General features: G+C 48.0%; 1 protein-coding gene across 2 annotated transcripts in view; it reads right to left on the bottom strand.

The window, feature by feature from the left end:
* The window catches only part of FLT1 (fms related receptor tyrosine kinase 1), a 112748-nt gene extending 101182 nt beyond the window's left edge, over window positions 1-11566 (bottom strand). The window contains exon 1 of one of the 2 annotated variants that reach the window (XM_075139845.1): window positions 11387-11566. In XM_075139845.1, the coding sequence (XP_074995946.1) occupies window positions 11387-11444 (58 nt within the window). In that variant the 5' untranslated portion in view covers window positions 11445-11566. The remainder of the gene's footprint in view (window positions 1-11386) is intronic. The other variant, XM_075139844.1, reaches the window with a different exon arrangement.
* Between the last annotated feature and the right edge of the window lie 7448 nt (window positions 11567-19014).

Below are 19014 nucleotides of genomic sequence, written 5' to 3'. Positions count from 1 at the left end.
GTGTGACATCATACTCAGTTCTACAGACAACGGAGTAACCATGCCCACATGACAACTTCCACTTATTTTAGCTAAACCTCAATTCCTCTTAAAGGGATAGGTCTTCTGAACTCAAAATCGGGACCATGTTATGGATTATTATCTCCATTCTGATTTTTCCAGCTTCTACTTTTAAATTTCCTTTTATACACTTTGAATTTCTGCTACCTTTGACTAAAGAAAGTAAACCCAAAAGCTAGCTCTATGGCTTAGTTAAAAAAAAAACATATGATATTAGAAGTTATTAGAAATTTCCTTGAAGTTAACAGGTTTGGTAGCCTTTACTTTTAACATCATCTTCATAATTCGAGGCTGAGTGACTGTCTTCCAACCACTCCTGTTATCCTGAACATGTTGACTAATCTTTTTTCACCTGCACAATGAGAGGTTAAGGAGAACGATCAGTTTATCTTTGCAACTTCAGTGTATACAAAGAATCTGACCTTCTGGGTTTAAAGTGCCATCTGTGGGCAATAAAGTTATCCATCATGAAGTAATTGTTTCAGTCATTGTTGGATTTGCACGTGTTTTAAGCCTTGTTAAACATAACCGACCCTTTGTGGTTTTTATGTCAAATATCATTTCCTCCGGATTCAAATACATTCAGCAAAAATGTATTTTGTAGACATCACTCCTGGACTGGAAAGAGAGCACATGTGATTTCTTAATAGGGTCTTCACCTCTCTGTGCTCCTTAAAACGCGGATCATTCAGTTCAAATGCAGCCCAGGACTTTACTCTTGCTTATGAGCACTTCCTTATGAGTCACCCCATTGAAGGGAACGGGAATACCCACGTGTGTGCAACTAATAAGCAATTGCAGAATCCGGCCGAAATGCTTAGGAGCGTGGTAGCACCCAGTGGGTTGACCTTCAGTGCGTCTCCAGTGAAACTGAGCTCTGATCTACAGCAGCACCTTAACCAGAACATGGCCACCAGCCAACCTCATATGGGGCATACAGCTTTACTCCGTTTTGTAAGGGACTCTGTGTTATTGGTAGTTTTCTTTATTTCAGAGCTCTTCTTGGCAAGCTATTGTATTACCAACTCTTCGAAAGGTACTTCAGGACATTCTGTGAGCAAATATAACTTTTTTTGGTCAAACAGTTGTACCTATCCATAATAATTCCAATTACATCATCACACCACATCACTCTATTTAAATAAAAAGAGAGAGAAAAAGGAACTTGTGGTCAACTCCGAAGAGCCATTTAAACTTTTGATTTACGTCTGACCATAAGGAGAAATATTGACCAACAGGTCCTCCTAGTTTAATCAACACTGAGATTCTCATCAGCGTCAATACTTGCATTTGTAAGACAAGAACACTTCTAGGCAGAACTGTCTCAAAAGTTGAGTGGCGACTGGAAAAAAATCTGATTTTTTTCGTGCCTGAAGGGCAAAAGTCTGGCCTGGTCCTGCCACAGGGCTAGAGAGAAAAGGGATCACTCTGGATAATGAGGCTTCCTACTTCTGTGACTGCTGGTGGCTGGGAAGAACTGCTACTGGAAGAAGCTACTCTTCCCGCTCCACGGCAGCCATAGCCCCTATTTCATCTATGTTGCCTGGGTTTCTAGTGCTCAGGCACAGGCAAAGCAGGCAGCGCAGTCTGGTTCCTGCACCCAGAGGTAAAAGCAGCGTCTCCATTGCCTGTTCTTAGACACAGCCCCCAGGAAAGACCTACAATGCCAAACCATGAGCCACCCTGAAGTTCAAAGCACTATCTCCTGCTGGAGATCCTGCTTTCAGATGCCGTCTAGGTCTCCATCCTAAAGGAAACTTCACAGTCCTTCATACACCTAGTTTCACACCACTTCTCTGAACCAAATCCAAACATCCCACCTAAAGTCTGCAGAAAATACACTAAGACAGCTTATCTGTGAGGTAGCAAGGAGGTATGCCTATGTCCCAAGCTGACACTGACAATTGTCCAGATGAGCAAGCTCATGATCTGAAGCAGCAAAATGTAACCGCTATTTCTGTCGGAGCAGAACTTTGCAGAGCAACTAAGGGCCATGAGGACTTGCAAGGGTTAACAGGCAGAGGTTCTTGGACTCTAAGGTAGCTTTGTCCCTGTTTCCTGTTTGCTCTTGTGCAAAGAGAGGCACCCTGTGTGCTGGTACAGAGCCGGCAAACAGAAACACACTCAGGGCAGAAGACACGGCTCAAGCTGTCTCAATCCTCAACAGATCTATCACTCACACATGCCTCTGTTGTGACTGAAACGTGTTCTCGTTTGCTTTCAAGATCAAGAAAATTGTTGGAAGCTATTTACTTACAAAGTACACTTTGATGCATAAAAATAATCAATTCATTGATTTGTCCCTTCCAGGTCCGGAAGGGACATTCTGATTACCCAGTCTGATGTTCTGCAACATTTGCCCAGTGATTTCTGGATCAAATGCTTAAATCTGATTAATCTCATCTATAATTTAAGAATTTAAATTTTTAGGACATAACAGTCAGCCAAGAAAACGGATAGGTTAATGGATGAAAAAGCTGGGCTGCTGTATACCGCACCGTAATAGAGTCCCAACAGCATAAGGCTTATCACAGTAGATTAAGAGAGTCCTGTGCAGACTAAAATGCCTTGACCCTGACTCCATGCCTCAGAATTAAAAGTCAGTCAGCAGGGTAAATGGGTACGCTACTGCCCAAGAAAGGTCTTCACAGGCACAGAAAGATGTGTATGTCTATTATTTGAGCAAGCGTGTCCTTCCCCTCTCAGTTCTGGATCTCAGAGCAAGTGATAAGAGTTTATTTACTATCTGTATGCTTTTGCTATCCCTAGATGTGTACGCACACTGATAAAAGATTAAATGATGTAGAGGCAAAGCAAAACACCCAGTATCTAAAAATAGAGCAAGTATAGTTCTGATAGCACTTCATTAACACTTCTGAGCAGTACATGTTATCATGCTAATATGGTCAATAGCTGTAAATGTAAACAAATATGTATTTCCCCAATAATTGCCAAATATTTTGCCAGTATTTGCCCTAGCTAAGTAAGGCTTAGCGCTTGCAGAAGCCTGTGGGAAAACCATTTTATTAAAGAGCAGGGGAGTTTTGTTCATTCAAAAGTTCAGATCTAGAAATTTAACAAGCTGAAATCACAGTCATTTTTTTTAAATAAATCTGGCTCCAGTTACTACCAATTGAAAGTATTACCATCTCCCATCATACCCGGGCAGCTGGAAAGCTGCAAAGACAGCCAAGGCCATGCAGTTCAGTGCACTGTGCCCAGGCAATACCTGCTTGAAGGCAGTAGCTTCACCAGCTTGTCAGAACACTGTGCCCTGCCTGCCCTAAAGTCACCGGGTGATTTTGAGCATGGGCACAGGCACTTTACATAATGCCATTTAAAAATAAATTTCAAAATTTAATATTCAGAGAACCTGGGAGAAAAAAAAAGAATCTTAGTTTCCTCTTTTATCCATCCAATTTTAGTAAGTCTTAGAAACTTAGCATCTGACATGAGCACCTTTGCCAACATCTAGCCTAGCGAAGGTGCTCATTTCACTGGCTATATAAGGAGAAAGCAGTTACAGAGGAGAACTAAAATCAGCCATAATCACAAACTTTTTATTCCCCATTGAGCACATGGAATTGAAAATGGCAATCCAAATGTAGTCTAACGCCTCCATTATGAATCCTCATGGGACCATTACTTTGGTAAACCACACCAAGGGGGCAAAACGCACGAATGTATGGTGTGCATTGAGAAAAGCAAGAGCAGTATCACAGTTGTGTCCACCTTAGTCTGGTCTTCTCTCCAACAGAGTGAATGCCCAGCTTAAAAAAACAGGTCTGCTGAGGCTGTTCTCAGAGCTAGGCTGTAGCGATACTTTCACAGCCACGTTCAGCACAGGTCCGTGTGGCTCACATACATACCCCTCCACCTCAACATGCCTGTCCTGGCCCCTCCGGGGAGACCCTGCTCAGGCCATTGCAGATGAGAGGCGGTTGTGATTCCGTCATCTGCCCATCCAAAAGTGATGCTGCGTGATCGGCCTCTGGCATTCACCCAGGAGTATGGTTTCACGCCTCCATACAAGGTTAAGCCTATGCTGCTTACAGGAGTGTAGGTAGCCCTCCCCATATTATGTCTGTGAGCCATCAGATCTACTCTATCTCTTATTGACACGTGTCAGCAACCACTGCACCTCTGCTCTAATTCCACCGTGACAGATCCCAGTGCATAATCATCAGTTTGATGATTTTTGAGAAAAGTTTATCCCATTAACTAGCGTAGTAGGAAATACCGTACTTCGATACGGTATCAAAGACAAAGCATTAAAAACAGACTCAAAAATAATTTAAAATTCCTATATAGACTAAGGGGGTAAATTTTCGTGACGAAATTCAATTTATTTACCAACCTGATGCTTAAGTTTTGTTACAGATTCCCTGGCAGGACAAATTAAACAATATAATAGGACTGAATTGGAGGACTATTTCTTATAGATGTCTAAGCAGACAAACTGCCTACCTGCCAGTAACCTGCCAGCTCAGCCAGCAACACAGGCCTATGAAATCCATTTAGGGCTACATTATTCATTAAGCTGTGCACACAGAAATAAATTGGGAACTAAATAAAAGAAAACATAAAGCAAAGTTGCAGGATTTCCACTTTGCTGAAGGCTGCCGGTTATTATTTCCGATGCTCCATCATTACGGCTGAACTGTCCTGTAACACTCCAAGAAAAAAAAAGGCAAAGTCGGCAACTGACTTTCCATCCACCCTACTTTAACCTATAAAACAGAGCTATAAGCAAAAGCCCTGGGTTCAAAACAAGGGAAAATAACTAATGCAACACAACAATTTAAACTAGAGAGATGAGAACCAGAACAGTCTGCACAGAGGACTCCTTCGCAATGGCTCAAGAGGCTGAACCCATTCTGCAGTTAAATGATATCTAAACGACAAAGTCTGTGGCAGATGCACCTGCAGAAAGCTTCTGGCCAGCTTGCCTATGGCTTATTTTACATTGGGAAATTATAATCATTAATACTTATAAAATAGATTAGGATGAATGTTAATTATAGCACTGGATGAAAAAAAGAAAGGTAGGTTTTTACCCCAGATGCTACCAGCACAACAGAAGAAGAAAATTCTCTGTATTATACAATCTAATGCAATTTAATCCCACTATGTTATATCCATTTGCCATAAACATAGACAACACCTAAATTTTGGTACACACTAATTTTAGTTTCCTTGACCCTCAATCCCACGGTTTCTTAGTAAATAATAGTGGATTTTAGATCATACTACAAAAAAATTTCCTCCCTGGAGAATTTTATCAGATAACTGCTTCCTGCAAGGTTCCTTGAACCTCCCCTGAAGATCAGATGTTGGACACCGCCAGAGACATGACACGGAGCTAAACAGAGCCCTTGTCTGATCCAGGATGGCAACTCTCACGCTTCTGTTAACATTAGTCCATGGTGATCCTGATGAGAGGTTTTTCCACAGAGGAACGACAATGGGAACAAAAGGGGTGAATTCCTTCAGTCCAAGACAGGGAAGAATCCCACAGGAAGGACGCTTAAGCCAACTATGTGAAATTGTGAAATTCCTCTCATGAAACGCCCTCACACTCATCCCTCGCTGCTCCCCACGCACTAAGCAGGGGGTCCTGTTCCCAGAGCATGGGCTTCCCAAGGGAACTTCCAAGGAGCAGAGACATCTGCTCAGGGGTCCCTGGCTCTGCAAGGGCCGCCATGCCCTGCCGGCTCCACCCCCGCTTCCAGACACGGCGCGGAAATAATGTCACCGCATTGCCACAGCATCTTCAACCCACTGAAGTCCTAGAAACAGCTTCCTTCTAACCACTTCCCCATCCTTCAGCTGCTCTAACGGCAAAGAGCACCTTGTTTCAAGGCTGTAGCTCCAAAAAAGGGACTTAAATATGACTTAAAAGGGATTGCATTAGGGGTGCTTAGTGCCACATATCATTGAATGTGGAAGAGTAGCTCCACTGTCTAGAAAAGCATTGGAATCATGCGAACAGCAATCAGTGTCAATCACATCACACTGGATTGTGCTCTTTCTAAATATGTTGCAGGGGTGACTTAACATTGTGGATACGGACAAATTGATTTTGGTACCGAAAATCAACTGGGATTTAATGGAAAAACAACAGAGAGTAAAATCAGGTCATCATGAACGTGAACTTTTTGCTTCTGCGTTAACACAAACCAAATAAAAGTCTGGGAAAGATGATGAATAAACCAGTTAACTGTTTCACAAGCATCTCTAATGGTCTTGAATAATACAGATGTGTCACAAGCAAAATCATCCTCCTCTTCATCTTTAGGCCGGCACAATTCCACCCACCGTGCCACAAAAAAAAGCCCCAAATACCAAACATGACTTAATACAGAAGAAACAGTCATCCACACTCCCAGTCCAAGTTTCTCCATACATCTCAATGGCTCAAGACTTAAGTTTCAGACAAAAGTACCTCTGAAATATACAGTTTCAAATCTCTTTCCCCACTCCCTTGTATTTCTCAAGCTGTTATCACTTTGCTTAGTTCCAGCATGAATTCATTCTGCCGGTCACAAAAGGCATGATATTGTGCCACGCTTGCCTTTGGAGACAGCACTAATGCCTGTCTTTTCACTTTTCAGACTGCTGCTTGCAGCATATCTTTTTCTTTTAACCACCAGGAGTTATGCAGTGCTGACCTCCAACTGTGGGGGAATGAAACTGAACTTGTGCATCTTGATAGGAGAAAACTGTACGGGCACCTTCCTGACAATCACTGGACCAATTTTAGGATGAGTGGCTCCCACATGGTGGATTAAGAAGTCAGGCCATTCCCAGCTGGGAATGCTTGGGATAGGTTGTTTCTCAGTTGCGGGAATACGTGTAGTAAGGATGCGTCACAAGGGCAAAGAGAGAAGAGCATGGTGCTGTCCATGAGTGGAATTCATGCTCAAAAATACACAGAAATGTTTCCCCACATTCTTACAAATACTGATAGAGGAAAAAAAAAGAGAGTTCTGAGGGGGGGAGTGAGATCTGAGGATAAAGCATGTCTGTGGAGGGAGCAGTTTGCTTCTTGAAGGTCTCACCCCAATAAGAGAGACTTGCCTCCAAGAGCAGAAGTGACTGTGGTTGGGCATCCTACGCTTCATGGCAAAGCTACTCTTGCAGGAGTCTTCCTTTCTATTCCCTCTGGGGCTGCAGCAGGAAGTCCCAACCCCTAACTTTGGGGCATTCAAAGGAACAATTTTGCTGATCAAGCCCCACCACAGCCCCATTGGACACAGACTTCTGAAATGCCGAACCTTAACCCTCATCTGCTGAGCTTCTTCCTTTCCCAATCTGTCGGACATGAAAACTAGCAAGTTGATAAACATTGTGCTTGAAGTTTCCAAACCACATTAAAGTGTAAGGACTCAGCAACTGTCCTGAAAATCTGGACAATTTCCTTTTGTCCTATACACCCACACAGTGTGAAGGGCTACTGGTTTCAGTCTTTGAAGCATCTGACAAAAAATAGGCTCAGCTTGTTTGTTATTGTTCACATGTAAAAAACCCTCAACACCACCAAAAAAATCCTCAAATCTCCCCAATGGCAAATTTTTGGGGTTTATAATGTATCGGGTGCTTCTGGGTATGAAGATCTTTACTAGGGCACAGGTCACATCCTGATTTCCTCCAGCATGAACTGTAAATCTAGAGGATGCTATCCTAGCCCAAAGGAATTGCTCTGGATTTACACCAGCTATAAGAGCATGAAATCTAGCTTTATGTAGAGCATATAAGCAAAACACCTGTCTGGTAAAACATCAGTAAGTGATGTGACTTTCTTGAGCAATGCCAGAAAGTTTGATCCTTAAACCCCATGTAAACATTTTTTAAAAAACGGTGTTATACAGCTGGGTCTAACTCTTCTGCCTTATGTGACTGTAGTCTGGAATTTTTAAGGGAGATCAGTTTCCATGAAGATCCAGAAGAAGTGGGAAACCCAGTTTTTCTGGACTCCATTAAGATCTCCAGCCCTAATCCCAAATTAGACCACTGTAACTGTGTGTCTCACAGCTGTTTCAGCTGAGTACTCAAATCAAATTGAAACCTTAACGTACGAACTTCCATCTGAATAGCACTTTTGGAGAAGTCAGGTTAGTTATTGCAAGAAATTAACCTCAGCACTGATTAGATTTGACCTGGAATTTCTTCCTTCATTTTTTCCAGCTGACCATGAAATTGAGAAGTCCATAATTCGCTGGGGATTTTGATGATCTAGCTCCAACTGGAATAACTGAGATTCGTATAGCACTGTTCACAGGTAAGATTGTAATAGAGTCTATTTACTTTCTAGCTGTTAATTGTGAGATATTGCTTCTGTGTGGAAAGCTGGAAATACAGCCAAATTATCATCTTATGTTTCTGGAAATGTGGCCATATAATTCTCCATCCAGGCTGCAGAATCTGATCTTTTCAGGGTTTAAACCCAGTCCTTCACATTCCCAAATGCTATCGATCAAAATTATTGTAATACAAAGTCTAGGATTGGGAGATCGAACTTAATATGGCAACAATATTTTCATGTTGACCATTATGTGTACAGTCTTTAGCATAAATGTATGCAATACCATTTCTGGAATAAATACATAAAAGCTATAAAGGAAACATATGCAAGTACTATGCAAAACAGACAAAAGTACTGTTCTTTCCCATGGTAGCCAAAATATGCACGTGCATAGAAATACAAGAGAGCTGAAGTGCCCACCACTCACATGTCAAAGAAACATAATTTCCTTAACCTCATTTTTCAAATGGGGACTCTCACAGCTTGTAGCTTGCATGTTGCTTTGGGGAAATTTAAATTATTAAATAGACATATATAAGCTAAAAGACCTCCTTCTGTCGCTTTCTTATGAAGCTCTCTAGTAATTCCTGACTATTTCTGTGAATCTCCTCTAGTACCTATCAGTAAATGGAAGCTCAGCAGACACCTGCAGAGACTGAATTACAAGAGTGGACCATACGGCAGTGATGAATCGAGTTTCATCAAGAACACTTGAAACGGGAAGTGCTGGACAGCCTGAGTACGAGTTTTAGGTAAATAGGCAGTGAAGGAGGGTGAAATGGGAAGAAAAGCATAGAGATGCATGGTACAAAATATCCCACCACTTCACCTATAACTTTGAAAGTCTCTGTGCAAATGCAAGTACAGAGAGTTTTACCACTGAACTAGAAGAAGCACGATGAATCTATCTGGGATGTCCAAATGAAATTGTGCGAGTATGATTTTCTTTCCAAAAAAAGAAAATGGAACTAAATCAGAGAGTTTGAAAAAGTCTAAATTCTGATTTGGAGCACAATCTCTTGTACATTTGGGGGGGGGGGGGGGGCAGGAATTTCCAGCAAAATGGTTATAAAGGCACTCAGCCAAACTACAGAGAAGCATCTTTCTGGTGCCTACCGTACCTGAGCCGACCCCGGGATGTACGTCCCCAGCAGCAGGTTTTCCCCTAAACAAGCCAAGCTTTTCCCATTGGAAGTGGTCTAGGGTGCGCATGTCCCTGACAGTCCCTGGAACAGGAAGGTGAACCAGTGTCTCTTACAGCCCCTGGCTCACATAGTCTACCTTCTCCCTGGGCAGTGGGTTTGCCATGATTTGCACAATGGAAAATCTTTCCGACAGGAAAGAGGAAGCCAGTCCCCTAGCATAGCTGGTCACTGCAGGAGCCCATGTGGGAGCGGGACGCCGAAGTTCAAGCTCAAGCTGTGAAGGAAGCCTGGCAAGGATTTGAACCCACATTTCCTGTATCCAGGGTGGGTGTCCCATGCCTGCGCCTATTTCATCCTGGGCATAAGAACCTCCTCGGCAGAGACAAATAATGTGGGGAAATTAGCACTTTCCTGGGGAAAAGAAAGGAAAAAAAAAAGAATACCTATATATCTATATCAAAGTTGATGAATCAGCACTTCCCGAGCAGGAAAACGTCTCGTCGGCGCGGCCCCGCCAGCTCTCCTCCCGGGCAGCATCTGGAGGCGGCTGCCGCCGGCCGGCAGCACGGGCAGCGCCCGGGGAGCACCGCGCCGGGGCCGCTCCCGCGGGCACGCCGGGCACCGCGCCGGGACTGCTCCGGCGGACTCAGCGGTGTGCAGCAGACCGAGCCCTTGGCCACTTGCGCGGGGGAGCGTGGCGGGTCGGGCGGCCGCACCGCTCGCCGCAGAAACGCCGCGCTGCTCGGCCACTGGCCTCGGTGCCCGCCCCGGGGAGAGCTCGTTTTTTTCCTTCCCCACCCGGGACTTGCTCCCGCTCCCAGCCGGCCCCAGGCCCGGCGATGCTGCGCGGAAGCTGCCCGCGGCCGCGCAGCGCACGGCTGCGCCCCGGGGCACACCTGAGAGCCCCGTGCGGGACACGGGGAGCCGAGCACGGAAGGGCTGTGGGGTCGCCGATCCACCCCGCGGGGCAGCCCCACAGGTCGGCGGGCCTGCGGTGCGATGAGCCCACGCGGGACCGGCCCTTGCCCGGTCCCCACGCACCCCTGCTCCCAGGTGACCAGCAACGCAACGCAGGGACGCACTTCCACCACGGCGCTCCGGCCCAGCAGGCACGGCTCCTCTCTCAAAGTAAAATAAAACTTGATTAAGAAAAGCAAATCTTTGCACTGATCCATCCCGGCACACGCAGAACTGCGGGAGGCAGGCGCCGGAGAGCAGCTCCATCCCACTCTCCAGAGACACCCACGCCGGGTACCCGCGCGGCCACCCCCTGCAGCAAGCCCCGACTGATGCTCCGCCGTCCTGCCCGGGCGGGAGGCAGCAGGACCTGGATTTTTGCGAAGGAAACGGGCACCTTTTCCGCTTCATGGGTAGAACTGGGAGAGGCTGACGCTTGGAAACAAGGCGAGGAGGAAAGAAGCCTGCCCTGCAGCCAAGACGTGCTTTCTTTCCGTGGTGCACCGGTTCGGACATCTCCCGGAACGGCTGTCCCCCGTGCCCGAGAAAGCCTCGCCTCCCCGCCGGCACGGCCGCCTTGCCCGGAGGAGGCGAAGCACCGCGGCTCCGCACCGCCGGCACCCCCGGGGCGCCGCTCCCGGGCCGCTCCTGGGACATACCGCCGGGGATCCGGAGGCTAACGACCGCTCGAGATGCAGCTTTTCGCGACTCTCTGAAAAGCGGGGATCGCTTCCCCCGGCCCTGCCCAGGGGAGAGGGGCGGAAGGGAGGCAGGTGGCACCAGCCGAGAAGGGGGTGCGGCGGGGCCGGACAGGGGCACGGGAGGCGCCGCCGAGGAGGCACATCGCTGGGGGCACGTCGCGGAAAGCCCGGCGCAGAGCGGGGACTGGATGGGGCAGCGGGTCCCGGCGGACCCTTACCTGCCAGCAGGAGGGCGGCTCCCAGCAGCACGGTCCCTGAGAGCAGCTGGCGGGGCATGGTCCTGCCCGCAGGAGCGCAGGGCTCTTCCCCTGCCGACGGCAGCGAGGAGGAGGCAGAGGCGCCGGCTGGGCTCCGACGGGCTCTCCTCGGTCCCGGGCTCCTCCCGCGGTGGCGGAGATAACGGCGCAGCGCGGCGCGGGATCCGCATCCAGCAGCCCCCGAGCCCTCCCCGCCCGCCCCGGCCCGCGGAAAGGGAGTGTCCGCAGCGAGCCGCCCTGCCAGCTTCACCTCCCGCGGACATCAATTACAAGCCAGCCCCAGCCCCGCTGATTTATAACTTCTCCACCCCTCACCGCGCACCCCTCCGCCCCCCCGGCCCACATCCTCCGCCGGGAGCACGCCCTCCCCGGGACGCGTCCCCCGCCCGCCCGCCCGCCGGCGGGCACGGGGTTGCTCCCCCGCGGGTCTCCCGGCACCGGCCGCCCCCGGCTACCCCGGAGCCCAGCGCTGGGGAGTTTCCAGCCGCTGGCGCCGCAGCGCTGCCGGGGCGGGGAGCGGGGCTCGCCGCCCGCACGCCTCCGGGCTCCTCCGGGGAAGGCGCGCACGGGACCCGCCAGTCCCGTACCAAATGCTGAGCGCTGGGGCTCCCCGCCCCGCAGAGCCCCTCTCCTGCTCCGCAAGAAGACCCTGGCAGCGCCGCGTCCCGTCGCCGGCTCCCTGGGCCGGGGGCCAGGTCAGGCCGGTGCCGCACAGCCTTTCCCCGGCTGCCGGGCACGATGCTCGGAGCGCCCCAAAGCGCTGCCCGTGCCCCGGGAGCCCGGGGCTCCTCTCCCCGCCTTCTCTGGGGAGGGCGAGCGGCGGGGCAGCCTGCCCTGCGCGGGGCTGACCCGGGCCAGCACGGATCCCCTGCGGCAGCACTGAGCGCTCAGAGCAGGGAAGCCAGGAAGGGGCAGCACTGGCTAAGGATACTCCAGAAGTCTGCCCCGCCAGCGCTGCTGCTGGCCTTCACTGACCTTGTGACATCCAGGACCATCCTAGAAATATATTCCTCCTCCCTATGCACTTACCTCATATTTTCCATAGGTGTTTTATTTTGTGAAAGACCAGAAGAGAGCCTGTGACAGCAAAACTCAAGCCCTGTGTAGCCAGAGAAAGGCTATTGGGTGAGTCAGGTCTTCGGTTTGACCCAGTATGGCTCTTCCTATACTTTTATGCTATGAAATAAGTCGCAAGAGTGTCTGCATGGGGCAGGTAAATGTGATCACCCCCATTTTACAGAGAAGGAAATGGAGGCACATAGAGAGGTTAGGCGGCTAGTCCAAGGTCATAGGAAGCTGGTGACAAGAGCCAGAAATAGAACTCAGATCCCCTGTGTCCCACCAGACCATCCTGTGCAAGAAAAAAGATGAGAAGTTGGTGTTGTTTTTAACTTGAGAACTGTTTAACTTTCAAGTTTAAAGTCTGTGAGAATATTTCCTGCATGCTTCTGTCCGACTCCTATTCATAAGTGACACCTTAAGCTAAGAATTTAAGCTTGCATTTTCCAATCTTCCTGCCCCCAGCTGAGACCTGGAAAATAAAATAGTTATGGATACCTTCCCCCTCATCTGCTCACATCATGGGGGGAAGAACCCAGAGGTTTCTTTCCCAAAGAGGATGACTCATAAGAAATCACCTCCTCCAGTGGAGAGGACAGCAGCTGGGAAAACAGTCGGCCAGTGAGGACAGACCAGCCAGAGCTAGGACACTGGGCATCCTGACAGCTCAGACCCCCTAGGAGCAAGGGCTCCCTGTGGAAGGAGCTAAGGGAACTGTATGTTCCTGCCTTTGACCTACCCAGTGCTGAGTACGTGCTGAGTCTGAGATGATGCAGGCCCCAACACAAGCTCAGCAGCCATGCCACACCAGTTCCTCCCCACCCTCTTCATACCTTCTATATCACAGCTGCATTCAGTCATGGACCTCCAAAGACCACAGCACTTTGGCAAGACATACATCCTTCCTTCTCCAATGGATATCATCAGCTCCTGATCCACCCAAGGAGCTGAGGACCAATGAGGGCAAACCAGAAGATCTGCTCATAACCCCTCATCACTCTTCATACACTACAGGCAGGAAGAGAAGAGATGTGGAGCCTGCACAAAGACTGAAAAGACCCCAGTAGTGAGATACAGGGAAGACAGAGGCAGCAGGCATTCCCATAAAGCAGAATGAAGGTACAGCGGGAAGCCTGTGCCTGGAACTGGATGAAAGGCATCTCTAAACACATAGGCTGAAGCATCTAGACAGATGGACAGTGTGTGTGTGAAGGGGAGGGCTGCGTGGAACCTATTTGATCCTATTTTTTATGTACTACCATGTAACTGGCAACACCTAGTATGGTGAGAACTTATTTTTAAGAGTGGTTTAGGTGCTATGGCCAGACAAACACTAAGGAGCTGGTCATAGAGCTGTCCCAGGCAAATGTCCATTCTGCAGGCAATATGATCTCTTCATACCAGAATCTTAGGCCTTGGTCCAATGCTAAGTTGTGGGTGGCATATCTGAGGACAATTTTTATCCTTGGAATAAAGGATGCGTAACTGTTGTTACATTCCCTTCAGTTCTGAAATGTGGGAAATTTCCTTTTTTTAGCATTTGTTAAAAAGACTATTACTAGAAAGGAAATCAGCCAAATTTAGTAGCTGAGAGTAAGCCCTCTTTGAAATATATCAGGCAAACATCCTTGCTGCAAGGCTGCTCATCTGCTCAATCTCCAGCACTACAGAAGCTGCAAAAGAGAGAGGAGAAACAGCCTTCACATTAGAAAACATCTGTTTTTAATGTTCACTTGCAGCCCAGCAGTACCTTGTATTTTACCCTGCTCTGGAGGAAGATGGCTTCTACCAAGCCTTTTGCTTGAACAACCCATACATCTGACACTAAGATCATCAAATTGTCAAGAAGCAAAAGCACCAACTCTCCAATATGCATCCCTTACCCCTCCCTGGCCAACAAGACTCATTGGAATAACATAGAAAATGAGCAATAGGAAATTTGATTGAAAAGACGAGTAATTAGGGCATTCAGCTCCTGGGTCCGCCTTGAGCAGCAGACTACCATGCTGCAAAGAAACACAGACACCACCCTGAGCACACAGGACCTTTCATAGCTGAATATTTAACCAGGGCATTGCCTCTTGTCTGGTCTCTGCCCGTCTTTATGACTTGCACGTCTGGCTTCAAGAGTTAGGCAAGGTGGAGACTCCTCTCAACCCGGATATGACTTAGTCAAGTTGCTGGAACACATTCTGAGGTTGTGGATTCTACTCCCTGTTGGAAGCAGGACACTTGGAACATCCTGAGTTAAGGTTTTAGCCAAGTATCCTGGAAGGAATCGCTTGGACAGTTCCCGTGGATCTGGCAAAAATAAAGAGCCTGGAAAATCCCACTCACACCAGCAGCTGATACCCTCCCAACCGGACCTGACTCTTTCCAGTCATGGAAGCAATTTTTTATTTGCACTTGTGCTCAAAATAGCTCCTTGTGGCACTAGTTCCAATGTTCAGAGCATTACACAAAAGGTTACCACCAGCACCTGCACAGCAGGTGCCTGCTCATAGAAGACGATTGCATGGCCTGGAGTTATAGCTGAGGCACCTCATGATTATCCGTTGAACCCTGTACTCACAGCAGAGAGATAGACACCTCACAGGAACAGACTAGACCGCCTTTGAGATGGTCCCAGGCTCCAGTTGTTGGGAGAGAAGGAAAGATGTCAAAGCAAAACAGATTGGATCTCCCTCTGCAGGTCTTCTGTGGAATCTGCATCTGCCAACTGATGATTTTTAAGAGGACTGGGTGCTCCCAGGACCGCAAATTTAAGCAAAGCAATATTTCAGTTGATCACCCGAAAACATTACAATCTTTTCAGAGCCAGTGGGAAGGGGTCCGGTGCTCCCTGTCCACCAGTGGGAGCCTCCTCCATCCCCATAGTCCCTTGTCCCTGTCAGTTGCACTGGCACAATCATTTCTGGGCTCACAACTGTTTCTGGGGCTCAGTGTAAAACAATCTGGTGAAATAATTCGGGATGTAACTTGCCTGCTTTCTATGGAGGGCCACTTATAACCTGGGTTGTTTCACTGATACAGCTTACAGCACGCCCGCACAACAAGAGACAGTGAACTGCGACAACTGGAAGAATATTGGAGCTTTTTATACTTATCTAGCTACTCAGGAGACTGTAACCTGGAGCAAGATCCTAGGTGAGATGGACTGGGTCTACTCTACTCAAGGCCTCCCTCTGACTCTCTTTTCCTCTCTCTTTTCAATGAGGTGTTTTTAATCACCATTATTTTGACATCCTCTGGTCCCATCTCCCTACAGCAGGAACAGAGTTTAAGAAACACATTATCAAGTAAATCCCATTTACTATCATCGTTATGGCTTTAGTTGCTGCTGTTATTTGGATTTGCCCACTACATTGGAAGTGGCATGTAAACCAAAGTAAAGTTCCTTAGTTTTCTCCAGGACTGTGAGAAGAAAAAGCTGAGACCTCTTCTCTGTACTATGGCGTTTACTGGGACAGCTACTTACACCTGCCCACCAGGCACATGCATTGGTAAGTGTATGCAGAGATATAAACTCCAGCTGTGGTTGTGCTTTCCCTCAGCAAGGCTGAACTTTGCCTTACATTATATAGACTCTTGGCTCTGTACCCGGTCAGTGAGTGTGGCAATGACAGCCAAAAGCTGCAGCAAAGAATTAGTCCTTGCAGCACAACCTCACAGCAGTGCTGCCCGTCCTTCACAGAAGGATACGACAGCTCAGAGCAGTGATTGTGTCACCTCTTCATCCAAACTTCCCACCCACATCAAGGCTAGGACCACTTTTGAGGGCAGGCAAAGCAGGCAGCTGTCTAACCACAGCAAGAAAGTAGAAGCAATGGGAGCATGTAATTTGCTGCTGCTCATTTTTTATTATAATTAGTCAACTGGCATGAGCAATTAATCAGATTACCTGGTATTTTATTGGGAGGCTAGGAAGCTAATGAGTAAGAGCTCCTGCAATGCTCAGGCCCGGAGGGTACCCCCCTTCCAGGAGTTTTGGTGGCTGAGTTGAGGAGCTTAGCTGGCGGAGTACACGGTCAGTGCCTGCGCTGGCAGTAGCTGTTGTGGAGAAAGCTAGAGGCCGAGGGTCTGCCCCTCCTGTCCTTTGGGAGCTGCTTTGAAACTGAGGGCGTACCACTGGTCCTTGCTTGTGCTACACCATGGTTTTGTCACAGCAGCTACACCCGCACCCAGACTTGTACCTCTGCCACCCGCTGGCTTGGCTTGCCCTCAGACCTGCCTCATCACTGTGGCCTTGCTGGGGGATCACCAGACTGCATCTGAGCCTGACCACTGTTTCTGGGCCTGATCCTGACCCAGACTTGCCATTTCTCATGCCGGCTCCTTGCTGGTGCGGCGACTGCTCCCACCTGCCTTTTTACTGTGCTTGGCTCTCAGGAAGCAGCAGGCCCTCGCTGGTCCCTGGCACATCCAATGTGACTTTGGCTCTGCGTGCATCTCCTCTTCCTGTCAGGTCCACACAGCAGAATGCCAGTGATTTCATCCCCCTTACTAGAAGCAAATTCTATTACAATACACATTTTCTTTCAAAATACTACACAATTGATTTTATATGTGTATTCAGCAATATTTCACTAAACAGGAAAAAAAAAAGAGTGGAACAAGAATTTTTTGTCCCTGAAAAACACAAGTACAATAGAAGAATGCTAGTAAGCATTTCCACTATACGCACAGGTGCGCGGGCTGGACCCTACTCGCACGCATGCACACCTGCGTCAATATAGGAATGACCTACTTTCGGCATAGCTGGGTTAGTGTGGTGGTGATCTAGCGCGCTCAACTTCATCTCCCAGGCATCTGAAATCCAGTCCTCAGCCATCGCGTCTTCCCTTTATCCGGGAGGCTATATATATGCCTTTCCTGGAGCCATGAGTACATGAATGTACCAGGATAAGTGTTTAGAAAGAGGCAAGACCACATGAAAGGATTGACTGCTTCTCCTCCCTGCGGAATCAGGCCAAGGTCACTGCATTTCAGTGGGAAAGACAACCAGAAGGTCAGCAAAAGAACCACAAAACCAAACCAAAACATGTCAAAAAGGGAAAACTACCCAAGAAAATATTGGGCCATGAAAAGAAAACCAGCCTTATGATGGAGAGCTCTTTTCCTCTTACCACCCCAAACACTAGCCCTAGAGGCTTAGTGTTTCCCTCACCATAATACAAACCAGGCCTCCATGCCGGGAGCCCGCGCAGCTGCTGCTCGCAGAGAAGCTGGTGACTCAGTGATGTGCACGAATGCCTATGTCCTGATTATTTTGGAACAGATCAGATACAAAATGTGAACAAAAGCAAACAGTTATCTGACCACAGAAATCATGTTCACAGAAGTATCTTGCGAGCTGTGCTGGGAAATGTGGGATATGTACAGCACTGTCAAGGTCCTGCAGCACCAGAGTAACGCGTATGGTTATACCACATGTGCCCCAAATAGTAGGGTTGGTGTACTCCCTGCCCCACGTGCTGGTTCACTTACACGACTGCAAGCAGAGCAATTCCAGGTGAGAGGATTCAGGGCGCAAGTTTGGAGCTCTGGGCCCAGGGAGGTTCCACTGGGCTAAATCAGTAGCAACGCAAGTCCACCACGCAGGTGGAAAGAAAGAGGGCTCACTGCAATGTTTGCCCAGAACCTCATCAGAGCTATCTCCAGCTGCAATGTTTGTCCAGAACCATGTCAGAGCTATCTCCAGCTCCATCTGCAAGTAGCAAGGATGATGTTTTACAGAGGAAGACTAAGGAGAACTGCACCGGCCTGGGGGGAGTAAAAGAACTTCCTCTGAAATGCACTAGAATTGTCCTTTCTTTCAGCCTAAAGGCATGATTGAGATTTTCAAGACATCGGTTTTAAGATAGCTCTTTTCCACAATACATTATGCCCCATCCCTGGAAACATTCAAGGTCAGGCTGGACAGGGCTCTGAGCAACCTGATCTAGTTGAAGATGTCCCTGCCCATGGCAGGGGGGTTGGACTAGATGACCTTTAAAGGTCCCTTCCAATCCAAACTATTCTATGATTCTATGATTCTATGTCCTTGAAAATAAGTAAAAAGTAAAGCACAAAAAAGTGTTAAAAAAAACCCTGAAACAGTAAAAAAATGAAACTGGCTGACAGGAATAGTTAAAAGATTGTTTCACTTCTAGTTCCACGAGATACTCATGGTGATGTGGGCAGTTATTACTTTAGTGATGCAACGGTATCATTTCCACACTATGAAATGAGTATCTTTGCTTCCTTGGTGCAGGAAAACCATAACTGGCAGATCAGCACAACGTGGGGGCAGAAAAGGGTTACCTGCTGACTCGGCATGCCTCACAGCTGCCCATCTGGCCCTTTGAAGCCCATCTGGGAATACTCTCTTGTCACCAGGTCCAGCAGACAGGATCCAGCACACGTCTAGGAGGGAGAACGATCTGTGCGTGCACTAATCTCACAAGTACCAGGAGCTGCTGATATGGTTTATGTGTGTCCTTACCTTGCAAAGTTACTGACCCACCTCCTGAAGCTAAGATTTAGGTTGT

Source organism: Calonectris borealis, chromosome 1 (assembly GCF_964195595.1).
Source record: "Calonectris borealis chromosome 1, bCalBor7.hap1.2, whole genome shotgun sequence".
In the NCBI taxonomy this organism is placed as follows: Eukaryota; Metazoa; Chordata; class Aves; order Procellariiformes; family Procellariidae; genus Calonectris; species Calonectris borealis.
The sequence above is the reverse complement of the archived record's forward strand: the minus strand, read 5'-3'. Positions and strand labels throughout refer to the sequence as shown.